Below are 13,264 nucleotides of genomic sequence, written 5' to 3'. Positions count from 1 at the left end.
CCAATCTTTGAAGGGTTGTTTTCTGAATACACTTTAACTCCATTTACAGTCTGTTTAAGTTTATTGAGAAAAACAAAAGACAATCCTGGTATTTTGAAATCTTTGGGACAGATAGCCCCCAGAGAGCTGTATCTTTCTAGTGGGCAAAAGAGAAGGGGCCCTGGAATTTAGCTAAGTGGTAGACTGCTTACCTAGTAAGCTTGAGGCCCTGGGTTTGCTCTGTAGTTAACTGCGCCTCCCCCTGCCTCGCCTTCCTCCAAGCTACTCAGCAAGAAATACCAACTCTCTCATTTACCTCTTTTAAAAACACTATTCAGGGCTGGGAAGGTGACTCAGTGGTAGAGCGTTTGCCTTGAGCTGAAGCGCTGAGGGACAGAATTCAGGCCCAGAGTTCAAGCCCCACGACCGACAAAAACAAATAAACTAATTAATTAATTGTACTATTCAGTGTCGCGAGCGGAGAAATCCGAAGCTGCGAGGTTGGGTCCTTTGCTTACAACCTAACAACGCTAAAGGAAGGAATGCCCTGTACTGGGCCATCACAAGAAAGGCAAAGATAAAGCTGAAATTTACGGTGACTAAACCAACTCTCCCAGTCTGCCCAGTGTGTGGAGATCGTGTCCCAGGGAACTTGGAGTCTGAGGGCTGCCCACCCCCTCGCCCCCACCCCAGATGCCAGGCCAGGCCCGGCTTCCCCGCCGGGGCCCAGGGCGCACGGAGCATCCGTCAGCGTGACCCGGGATGACAGGCTCCTGGCTAGGAGCCGAGGGACACAGCGGACCCGCGGGGCAGGGGGAGGGGGGGGGGGGGGATGGCGGTGGGGAAAAGGCTGAGAGCGGAGGAGGGGAGGGGCCGGGAGGGAGGCGAGGGGCGGGGACTGTCCGGCCTGCGTCCCTCCCATTGGCCAAGGGCTCCCTGGCCCCATCCCACCGCCCGCCTCCCGGCGACGCTTAAAGTGTGCGGAGCAGGTGCCTCCCCGGCAGCCGCAACTTTGGGGCGCCGGTCCACGCCGCCCGCGACACTCATCCATCACCCCCACCCCAAGCGTGCAGCTCGAGCTCCCGCAGGCCGACGCGAGTAGAGGGTCGCCGGGCCAGGACCCAGAGGGCCGCTCGGTGGGGGGAAACTGAGGCCAGAAGAGGGCGGAGAGCGCAGCGGACCCCCGCGGGCTGGGAGCGTCCATGCAGTCGTGTGCCAAGGCATGGGGTCTGCGCCTGGGCCGCGGCGTCGGGGGCGGCCGCCGCCTGGCTCGGGGCGCGGGCTCGAGTTGGGCTCCACCGTGCCGGGACCGCAGCAGCGGCGGCGGCGGCGGCGGCGGGGACAGCGACACGGCCGGGGCCTCGCGCCTTCTCGAGCGCCTCCTGCCCCGCCACGACGACTTCGCTCAGAGACACATCGGACCCCGGGACAAAGACCAGAAGGAGATGCTACAGGCCCTGGGGCTGGCGGTAAGGACCTCCGGGGGGGCTCGCGGGGCCCCTCCGCCCTGCCTGTCCCGCGGCCTCCGGGCTGCACCCCCGGAGTTCGGCAGTCCCTCGCGTGGGTCTCCCACGCCGTGGCGCGGACCAGCTCTTGCGCTGCGTCTGGGGTGGGGATGGGGGGCTCGGGGTCGTCTCCTACCCTCGGCTTAACTTTTCTACCACCCGCCCTCTGGGCCTCAAAACCGATGCCTAAAATTTGTCCCCCCCCCCCCCCCCCCCCGCCAGCCCAACCGAGGAGCCCTAAAACTTGGCAGGAAATGGAGAAAGACCCCCCTCCTGGTTCAGGGTGGATCTGGCCGGTTACTGCCAGCTTGTCGACTGAAATCCAACCTGAAGAGGTTGATTCACCACCGGGCTTCATGATTTTTGCTTCTGGTTCGCTCGAAGTTCCCCTTTAAAAGAAATCCCAATGGAGCGACTGAAATGAGGTTCCCGCAGCCCTTTTGTAGATGCAAAACACAAGGGTGACTCTTTACCCTAGGGGACATTTTCCCCTGCCTTTGGTGTTCACCCGCTTGCGTTCTGATTTCAGAGCATGGATGAACTCGTCGAGAAGACAGTCCCCGCCAGCATCCGCTTGAAGAGACCTTTGAAAATGGAAGACCCTGTTTGTAAGTGGCTCGGTGGCTTCCCTGGAGCTGGCTCAAGCCGATTTGCGGGCTCTCATATCTCAAGATCTGGCTGGGGGTGGGCGTAGGATTTCCCCCGCACTGGCTACACTGTACACTTAATTGAAATGTAAAAAGCAAGCACATACCTTACAGTCCGAAGAAGGTGGAAAATCCACCAGAACCTCTTTCTTTCGCGGTTATTTCCTACCCTGAGGGTCCCCAAGGAATCCACAAGCTTCCCCTGGGAAAGCCAGGTGGAAATCACGTGGTGGGGAACCCTAGTTCCCAGGCACCCCAGGGGCAATGTTTTCCATCTCTTTGCAAATCAGGACAGACCCTGAAAGGGAAAAGTAAATAAAAGAAATTACCAGTTAGACAGCTAGGAAAGAGTCAGCCCCGGAAGGAGACCCAGACATTTGGCCTCCCTAGCCCAAAGGTAATGTCCAAGTAGCTTCCAACTGTTTTCCTTTCTTCCCTCCCGATTTTATTACTTATTGTAGGGAGAGGTGGCAATACTTTTCTGTTTTGAATCACTTTGGAGAAAAGCACTCATGATTCATGCTTGTTTAAGAAAGCTCAGTTTATTCATACCCTTCTTTATTTCTTTTAAGAAAAGCTTTCTTTATTTCATTTTATTTTATTGTCTGTTGTAGGGCTTTAACTCAGGGCCTGGGTGGTGTCCCTGAACTCTTTTGCTCTAGGCTAGATAGTGCTCTACCACTTTGAGCTGTAGCTCTACTTCCTCTTATCCTTCTTTAGAATTTTATTTTACATTTGAAATGATTTTAATGGTCTAAAGATTGCCACTTCCAGGTACCTTTTTACCTTAGTGCAGACCAAGAATAATCCACATGAAAACTCCAGCAGATCTGGGGAGCTCTCTAAACCAAACAATATAAACACATAAATCTCACTTGGTTATTTAATTTCCAATTAAAGAGTACTTAATCTCTTTTACTGCTGGAGTTAAGACTGGAGAACTGCTGTTTTTAGTTTCTATGATAGAAATAATCAATAGACTAACAAGAAATAATCAATAGACTAACAGCTTTGTTTTAAGGTTTTTGAGGTGTGGAGCCTGTTTCTCCTCTGGTGGGCTCATGCTGTGCCTCAAGCTATGCTGAAGGCTGCTACCCTGTTGCTTTCAAATCTGCAGGCTTAGAGCTTGTTCACAGAAAAAATTTGTTAAACTGAGACTTAGAGATCTCAGGAAATCAAATATAGGAAATCAGAAGTCTGATTGAGGACTGGGAAGGTGGCTCAGTGGTAGAGCGCTTGCCTTGCATGCATGAGGCCCTGGGTTCGATTCCTCAGCACCACATAAGCAAAAAGGAAAAAAAAAGCCGGAAGTGTAGAGCGCTATCTTTGAGCTGAAGAGCTGAGGGACAGTGCCCAGGCCCAGAGTTCAGGCCCCACAACCGGACCCCCCCAAAAAAAGAAGTCCGATTGAATAAAAGTACAAAAACAAGTGAAGCTTCAGGTGAATATTTGAACAAGTAAATGCCTTACTGAGTCTCAGTCAGAATGCTTGTTACCTTTATTTTATTTCCTTTAACAATGTGCTTTAAGTCCGGATGCTGGTGGCTCACGCCTGTAATCCTAGCTACTCAGAAGGCTGAGATCTGAGGATCACGGTTCAAAGCCAGCCCGGGCACGTAAGTCCATGAGACTCTTATCTCCAGTTAACCACTGGAAAGCTGGAAGTGGCACTGTGATTCAAGTGGTAGAGAACTTGCCTTGAGCTGAGGAGTTCAGCTACAGCGCTCAGCCCAGAATTCAAGCCCCAGTCACAGTTGTATATTCTATTGATGACTATTCAGATGAGTAGTTTGATCATCAAATGTCCACCCCTTCGTGTGTGTGGGTGTGGGTGTATGTGTGTGTGTGTATGTGTGTGTTTGCACATGCGCGTGTAGCCCCTCGCCACCATCTCCCCCCATGGGAGCTGGTACTGGGACTTAAACTCAGGGCCTTCCTTTTTGGGTTTTTCACTCAAGGCTGGCACTCTCCCACATGAACCACAGCTCCATTTCCAGTTTTTGGTAGTTAATTGGAACTAGAAGTTTCACAGACTTTCCTGCCCAAGTTTGCTTGAACTGCAATCCTGATTTCAGCCTCCTGAGTAACTAGGATTACAAGCATGAGCCACCAGTGCTGGGCTTCCCCTTTTTCTCTTTGGAAGGAGGCTTCTGATAAGTAATTTACTACTTGAGTGTAAACTTTCACTCCCCCCCAATCCTTATTACCACCCCAAAATGGACAGGCTGTCCAGTGAAGGTGGTCCCAGCATAGAAGATGATGTATTTGCAGGACATGAATATTTACTCTGAACTGGGCTCATGCCATGTATGGTTAATGAATGTTCTCCACATGAGGTCTGAAAATTGGTTCATGTAAACTTAATAGTAGCCTTTCTATTTAATATGGAGCATCATCCGTACTTGGTTTCACATGATGTTGTAGTAGAATCAGATAGGATTTTTTTTTTTTTTGTTGCCAGTCTTGGGTCTCGAACTCAGGGCTTGTGCACTGTCCCTGAGTTTCTTTTGCTCAAGGCTAGCACTCTGCTACTTGAGCCACAGTGCTCCTTCCAGCTTTTTCTGTGTATGTGGTACTGAGGAATCGAACCCAGGGCTTCATGCATGTGAGACAAGCACTCTACCTCTAAGCCACATTCTCAGCCCCAGACAGGAATTCTGAACTAAGTATTTGCTTGCACAGAGTCTCTTTGTCTCACCTTAGTTTCCCAAGTAGCTTCGACTATAGGCAAATACCACCTTTTGAAAATGTAGAAACAAGCTGGGCACTGATAGCTCACACCTGTAATCCTAGCTACTCAGGATGCTAAGATCTTGGGATCATGGTTCAAAGCCAACCCGGCAGGAAAGTCTATGAGACTCTTTTTTTTTTTTTTTGGTCAGTCGTGGGGCTTGAACTCTGGGCCTGGGCGCTGTCCCTCAGCTCTTCAGCTCAAGGCGAGCGCTCTTCCACTTGAGCTACAGCGCCACTTCCGGTTTTCTGGTGGTTTATTGGAGATAGGAGTCTCACGGTCTCTCCTGCCTGGGCTGGCTTTGAACCGTGATCCTCAGATCTCAGCCTCCTGAGTAGCTAGGATTACAGGCGTGAGCCACCAGCGCCCGGCTCTATGAGACTCTTATCTCCAGTAAACCATCAGAAAACCGAAATCGTGCTGTGGCTCAAGTGGTAAAACAAGAGCTGAGGGACAGTGCTTAGGCCCAGAGTTCAAGCCCCACAACTGACAAAAAAGGAAGAAAAGAAAAAGTAGAAACAAAGCCAAGAGTGGTGGTGTATACCTCAGGAAGCCAAGGCAGAGAGATCGTGAGTTCAAGACCAACCTGGGGTACATAGCAAGACCCAGGAGAAAAAGACAGCATGCAGGGAGAAGAGGGGAGAGGAGAGAGAGAGGAGAAATAGTAACTCACCAGGATCACAGCTAGTGATCTTTTGTTGGAAGTAGGATCCACATGCAAACCCAAGCAGCTTAGCTCCAAGGCCCAGATTCCAACCCTACCCTGTCGTGTTTTTATGATGTTCTTTCCTAGGTCAAGTATAAAATTTGTCCCAGTTTATAGGATGCACTAACCCAGTCACACTGGGATCACTCTGCCATATGCTAACTGCCACAGTGGACATGAGTGCATGTGGCACAGGTTTGGGAGCACTCGGGAAGTACAGCTTTTTTTTTTTTGCCAGTCCTGGGGCTTAGACTCAGGCCCTGGGCACTGTCCCTGAGCTTTTGCTCGAGGCTAGCACTCTACCACTTGAGCCACAGCACCCCTTCTGGCCTTTTCCATTTATGTGGTACTGAGGAATCAAACCCATGGCTTCATGCATGTGAGGCAAGCACTCTACCACTAAGCCACATCCCAGCCAGAAGTGCAGCTTTGATAAGGCTGACAAGATTGGGGGGGAGGGCACCCCAGGCAGAGGGATCCTCATGTATAGGACAGAGGGGCCCAGACACCATCCAGGAAGCACAGACCATCCCATCAGTCATGAAGGATAGCCCTTCTCTTTAGAAAATACCTTGATAAACTATCTTTGCTTACCAGTTGGCCTCATAAAAAGTCATTATTCAGGGACTGGCAGGTGGCTCAGTGGTAGAGTGCTTGCCTTGCATGCATGAGGCCCTGAGTTCAATTCTTAGCACCACATAAGCAGAAAAAAAAGCCAGAACTACTGGGCTGTGGCTGAAGTGGTAGAGCAGGCCCCACGACCGACCCCCCCCCCCAAAAAAAAAAAGTCATTATTCACAGAACCAGGCAGAGTGGCTCAGTTCAAAACCCTATCAGTTTAATTCTAAGTATATAAGTTTTGTAACTCCCATCCCTCCCACTTGCCCCTGCCCCCTCCCCAAAACAAACCCAGAAAGATTTATTTCATATCATGGGAACTTTGGCTCCAAATGGTACCATTAATAATGGCTTTAGCTTTTCATTTTACATTTTCTGATGTTACGTATTCATAACATTGGAAAGAACTTTATAAATAGTTGGAAAGTACTTGAGCAACCAAGCATACATGCTTAGCAGTGGCCTTGCCTCAAGCTGTGTAATGGTTTTAATGAAGTCATCTCAAAGCAGCTAGACGGAACTAGACTGAACAAAAGCTTCAGGGATTAAAAAGCTTCAGGGATTAAAGTTTACAGAAAATGGCACATTGCTTATCCCAGGCATGCTGTAGAAGAGAGAGGAGAAATGAAACCTGTAGTATTCAGATTATTCAGCTAGAGCCAGAACTGAGGCGCTGAGCTGTCAGAATGCGATTTCTAATGGACTTGTGAGAACTGAATGTTCCCACACGCATTATTTTAGAATGTTTAATAAATGGTTAATGGAGGGCAGTGATCAGAGGGAGGGGACATTGTGTAATGCAGCTGTATATGGTCACTGTTACCCCAGTCACGTTAGGCACTGCCTGAACTGACCCCTAGTGCACTTGCCCATCAGCTCCCTGGAGTTCTGAGTCATGGCAAGACTCTCTTGGCCATTCCTGTCTTCCTCTAGGAATTACTTTTCAACTACATGGAAAGCAACTACTGAAATAAATGAACATTAACCAAATGAGAAAAACAAAGGCCTTTTAATCTTGGCATAGCAGGAGTCATACTCGAATTATGGCAGAGGAGAGAATAACTTTAGAATTGAGTAAAGGGAAGTCTTAAGGTATATCATGATTGGGGGCTGTGGGCATGGGGAGGCTCTAGGCTTGGGAAGGTTTTAGGTATGGGAGATTGTATGTGTGAGGAAGCTGTAAGAGGTTTAACTAGAAGTGAAGCAAGTATCCAATGTAATTAGCTAGGTGGTGAATATTTACTTTTTTTTTTTTTTTTTTAACTCCAGGCCTGGACCCTGTCCCTGAGCTTTTTTTTTTTGCTAAAGGCTAGCACTCTACATCTTGAACCACAACACCACTTCTGGCTTTTTCTGTTTATGTGGTACTGAGGAATAGAACCCAGGACTTCATGCATGCTAAGCAAGCATCCTACCACTAAGCCACATTCCCAGCTGAATATTTACTTTTATTCTGGTTGGTCCTAATTTGGAAGTAGGACAAAAATTAGAAAACTATCAGCCATTTTTAGCCAGTTGTTAAAGAAATTATTGTTCAGTTTCCCACTTTATCAAGTTAGAATAGCACTCTGGTTTTCTGAAACTCTGACCCAGGAAGCAGGCTGGCTTCCTAGATTTTTTATTTTATGGAAGAAAACTTAAGTTTCCTAGATATTATATGGATAACAGTTCCAGTGCGTGTGTGTGTGTGTGTGTGTGTGTGTGTGTGTGTGTGTGTGTGTGTGTGTGTGTGTGTGTGTACGCACATGCATGCTGGACTTGGGGCTTGAAGGAACTTAGAGCCTAGGCATTGTCTCTGAGCTTTTTTGGCCCAAGGCTAGTTCTCTACCACTTGAGCCACAGCTCCACTTTCTGCTTTTTTGGTGGCTAATTGGAAATAAGAGTGTCATGGACCTTGCTGCTTGAGCTGGCTTCAAACCAATCATCAGATCTCAGTCTTCTGGGTAGCTAGGATTACAGTTGTAAGCCACCAGTGCTGGCATTGTCATTAATTCTTATTAGGCTAATACCTGTTGATAAGAATAATATGTTATGACAGTCACCCTGTTGCAAAAATTGCAGCACCGAGAGGATACATGATTCATAAGCATTGTTCCCAGGAGTTTTCATCTTGCCTTTCTATCTATCTATCTATCTATCTATCTATCTATCTATCTATCTATCTATCTATCTATCTATCTATCTAATCTCTCTTTGTCTCTGTCTACCTGTGCTGTGTATGTAACCCTGGGCCACCTCATTCCCATTAGGTAAGCACTCTAACCCCTGAGGTATAACCTCAGCTCCTATTTTATCTCCTTAATATAAATTGAGTCTGAAGGTGAGAAAGTCCCAGGATTCATGAAAACTATGGATTAAAAATTTTGAGTGTTTAGAAGTGATGTGAAACTGGGTAGAAAACAGATTTCTAAAACAGTAGCTGAAATATATTTCTTTTTTTATTTTGTATTTTGTGTTGGTTGTGGGGTTTGAACTGAGGGCCTAGGCACTGTCCCTGAGCTCTTTTGCTCAAGGCTAGCTCTCTACCATTTTTAGCCTCAGCACCACTTCCAGTTTTTGAGTGGTTAATTGGAAGTAAGAGTCTCACGGGAACTTTTCTGCCTGGGCTGTCTTCGAACTACCATTTGCAGATCTCAGTTTCCCAGTTTCCCAAGTAGCTAAAATTATAGGCATGAGCCACCAGTACCCAGCATGTGCTATGATCTTGTTACACTCTTAGAATATTGCAGTCAGTCATTTGTGGCTATACAGGTTAAGGTGGAATTATATCCTAATCATAGCGAAGGGGCAATTTATTTATTTATTTACTTATTTATTTATTTAGTCGGTCGTGGGGCTTGAACTCTGGGCTTGGACGATATCTTTGTGCTCTTCAGCTCAAGGCGAGCACTCTGCTGCTTGAGCCACCGCATCACTTCTGGTTTTCTAGTGGCTAATTGGAGATAAGAGTCCCATGGACTTTTCTGCCCAGGCTGGCTTTGAACCGTGATCCTCAGATCTCAGCCTCTTGAGTAGCTAGGATTACAGGTGTGAGCCACCAGTGTCCATCTGGGCAATTTACTTTAAAAGACATACTAAAATAAATTATAATAATTTTCTATTGGGCTGGGAATGTGGCTTAGTGGTAGAATGCTTGTCCAGCATCCATAAAGCCCTGGGTTTGATTCCTCAGTACTACATAAACAGAAAAAGCCAGAAGTGGTACTGTGGCTAGCCTTGAGCAAAAGATGATCAAGGACAGTGCCTAAGCACTGAGTTAAGTCCATGACTGGCAAAAAAATAAATAAAAATAAATAATAATTTTCTTTTTTCTTTTATAATAAGAATATCAGATTAGAAGTCATAGTGTTTCTACAGTATAATTAAGTATATGTTGAGTATACTGAAATTAAAACAATTTAAATATTGAGTATATATTAAAATATTGAGTATAATTAAAATATTTTGAGTTTTCGTATTTTAACGTAAAGGATATAGACTTGTTTGTTTATATGGTAATAAGGGCCCAAACAGACCATGCTATTGAGACAAAGAACAGAACATACAACATTTTTCCCTCTTAAAAGATTTTAGGAGGCTGGGAAAGTGTCTCTGGTAGACTGCTTGCCTCACATGCATGAGGCCCTGGGCTCGATTCCTCAGCACCACATAAACAGAAAAACCAGAAGTGGCACTATGGCTTGAGTGGTTGAGCACTACTCTTGAGCAAATGAAGCTCAGGGACAGTGCCCAGGTCCTGAGTTCAAGCCTCAGCACTCGCCAAAAAAAAAAAAAAAAGATTTTAGGCCTTGCTCCATTGGTTCACATCTCTAATCCCAGCTACTCAGGAGGCAGAGAACTGAGGATACAGTTTGAAGCCAGACCAGAAAGGAAAGTTGATGAGACACTTAGTCTCTAGTTAACTGGAAGTGAGCAATGTGGCTTAAGTAGTAGTTTATAACCTTGAGCAAAAGTTCAAGGACAGCACCCAGAGTCTGAGTTCAAGCCCCCAAACCAGCAAACACACGTGTACACACACAAAGATATTAACATTTATTCATATTCAGTGAAGGTATTTAATATAAATAAATATAAATATATTGTTTACAACATCCCTTAACATTTTTAAATGATTCTTTTGGAAAAAGTGTTGTATAGTTTATTCCTTGCTACAGAAGAAATGATTGAAAATACAATGGCTTGAAATGATAATAAACATTTATTATTGTTAGTTTCTGTGGGCCAAGAATTACAATTCTGGTTGGATCTTGGTGAGTTCATGTTCACACAATGGGCACTCTGCTAGGTTGGAGGACTCTTTCCCAGGTGGTTCATTCACACTGCCAGTAAGTTGATGATGGTGCTGCTAGGGAAGATAAGGCTGCCTAAGGATCTTTCAAACATGGCAGCTGGTTTCCTCCGGAGCTGGGATTCAAGGAGACAGCAATCCAGGCAGAAGCTATTCTTTGCATACCTAACCTTGGAAGTCCGTAACACACATTTAACCATATTCTGTTTGAGTCCATCACTGAATCTGGTCTGTATTCAAGGGTAGGAAATTAGTTTTACCTTGTTAAGGAAGAGAGGAGGGTAAGCAATTTGTAGATATTACAAAGTATTGTTTTTGTTTTTGTTTTATTGTCGTCACTTGTGGGGTTGGAACTCTGGGCCTGGGCAGTGGCCTTGAGCTCTACCACTTGAGCCACAGTACCACTTCTGGTTTTCTGGTGGTTAATTGGAGATCTGAGTCTCATGGACTTTCCTGCCCCAGCTGGCTTTGAAGTGCGATCCTCAGATCCCCAGCCTCCTGAGTAGCTAGGATTACAGGCGTGAGCCACCAGCACACTGCTACAAAATATGTTTTTAAATACACTTTTTTATTATAGTACTTTTAGGCTTACAGAAAATTTGAGCAGAATGTGCAGAAATCTCCTATACTTCCTGCCTCTCCACCCCCCACCACAGATGTAACCTCCTCCAGGATCAACATCCCCCAGGATCAACATCCCCCCACAGAATGATAACTTATTATAGGTGATGGAACTAGTATATTAGTTTCTCTCTCAAGTCTATTGTTTACATTATGGCTCTTGTCTTTACACATTCTATGGGTTGGGACAATTGTATAATGCTCTATGTCTACTAGGGTAGCATGCAGAATAGTTTCACTGCCTTAAAAATCCACTAACCTGATTCTGGTGGCTTGTGTTTATAATTCTAGCTACTCAGAAGGCTGAGATCTGGAGGACTGTGGGTTAAAACTAGCTCTGGCAGAGAGAGTTCTTGAGATTCCCATCTCCAAAAATAATCAGTGAAATGCCAGACTGGAAGCATAATTCAGGTATTAGAGTGCCAGCCACAAGCAAGAGTATGAGGCCTGAATTCAAGCACTGATACCAGCACACACACATACATACACACAAATCTGTAGATGCGGGCACTGGTGGCTTAAGCCTGTGATCCTAGCTACTCAGGAGGCTTAGATCTGGAGGTTCAACACCAGCTGGAGACAAGAACTCCAAAGTAAGCAACAAAAGGCAAAGCTGTAGGCCTAGCCCACATGGTAAGACACCATTACACATAGTGAACATAGTAAGCATGAGACCCTGAGTTCAAACCTTGAATTAAACAAATTTCTTTCTTTTTTTGGAGGGGGGGGTCCAGTCATGGGGCCTGAACTCTGGGCCTGGGCGCTGTCCCTCAGCTCTTCAGCTCAAGGCTAGCTCTCTACCACTTGAGCCACCTTCCCAGCCCCTCCTGTTGAACTTACAATGAATTTAGTGTAACTTCTAAACATCAGAGCTATAAAAGTAAAATCATATCTTTACAATAAAAATATATAAAGTAAAATCAGTTATACTGCATTGTAAGTCCGGTGTTATTCTAGAAGATTATGAAGGAAGGTACATAGAACCAGACTGCTTATTGATTTGGGTTTTGAGTTGATATTTCCTATTATCTTTGAAACAAGTGGGTTAAGATAAGATTACCAACTCTGCTTTTACAGCTTCCTCCATCTGCTTCTACTCCTTATTTATTGACAATCTTCTATGGCAGATACTGCTTTAGAGCACTGGGTGTGCAAGAGTCCGGAGCTAAAAGGTAACAAAGATAGGAATCTTTACTATGGATTATACCCAACAAGAGGATACTTCTGGAATGGTTCTATGATTCCACACATAGATGACTGCTTTGGCTGTGCTTATGGCATCAACTGAGGGATAGAATGAGAATCTGGAGTGGTGAATAGATGGTGTGAGTTGACATTGAAGTTGCCGAAAGATATTGAAAACAGAATATGAGACCACTATCTAGAGGCTGCATCATTAAGAGTTTTTCCCTTCTGTATCATGGGGAGATTTTGAAAGTTATAAGAAGGGTCAGGCATTATCAGTGGCTCATGTCTGTAATCCTAGCTACTCAAGAGGCTGAGATCTGAGGATGGAGGTTCAAAGCCACCCAGGTAGAAAATTCCCCGAGTCTCTTATCTCCAATTAACCACCAAAATCAGAAGTGGAGCTGTGGTTCCAGTGGTAGAGCACTAGCCTTGAGCAATAATGCTCCGGGATCAGTGCCCGGGCCCTGAGTTCAAGCTTCCAAACTGGCTCAAAGGAAAAGATATGATTCAGTCTTTTCTTTCTTTCTTTCTTTTTTTTTTGTTAGTCATGGGCTGAACTCTGGACCTGGCTCTGCTGTCCCTGAGCTCTTCAGCTCAAGACAAGAGCTCTACCACTTGAGCCACAGTGCCACTTCAAGTTTTCTAGTGATTAATTGGAGATAAGAGTCTCATGAGGGCCGGGCGCTGGTGGCTCACGCCTGTAATCCTAGCTACTCAGGAGGCTGAGATCTGAGGATCGCAGTTCAAAGCCAGCCCAGGCAGGAGAGACCGTGAGACTCCTATCTCCAATAAACCACCAGTGGAAGTGGCACTGTAGCTCAAGTGGTAGAGCACTCGCCTTGAGCTGAAGAGCTGAGGGACAGCGCCCAGGCCCAGAGTTCAAGCCCCATGACCGACAAAAAAAAAAAAAAATCTCATGAGGGGCTGGGAAGGTGGCTCAGTGGGAGAGCGCTTGCCTTGCATACTCAAGGCCCTGGGTTC

At 46.1% G+C, this 13,264-nt stretch overlaps 1 protein-coding gene across 1 annotated transcript in view; it reads left to right on the top strand.

The window, feature by feature from the left end:
- The first annotated feature begins 1,011 nt into the window (after positions 1 to 1,011).
- Positions 1,012 to 13,264, top strand: part of Gldc (glycine decarboxylase) — a 95,703-nt gene continuing 83,450 nt past the window's right edge. Inside the window, exons 1-2 of the mRNA XM_042686705.1 lie at positions 1,012 to 1,448; positions 2,014 to 2,092. Coding sequence (XP_042542639.1) covers positions 1,182 to 1,448; positions 2,014 to 2,092 — 346 coding nt within the window. The 5' untranslated portion in view covers positions 1,012 to 1,181. The remainder of the gene's footprint in view (positions 1,449 to 2,013; positions 2,093 to 13,264) is intronic.

This window comes from Dipodomys spectabilis, unplaced genomic scaffold (genome assembly GCF_019054845.1).
Source record: "Dipodomys spectabilis isolate Male_0828 unplaced genomic scaffold, ASM1905484v1 ptg000098l, whole genome shotgun sequence".
NCBI lineage: Eukaryota > Metazoa > Chordata > Mammalia > Rodentia > Heteromyidae > Dipodomys > Dipodomys spectabilis.
Note: the sequence above shows the minus strand (reverse complement) of the source record. Positions and strands in the feature narration are given on the sequence as shown.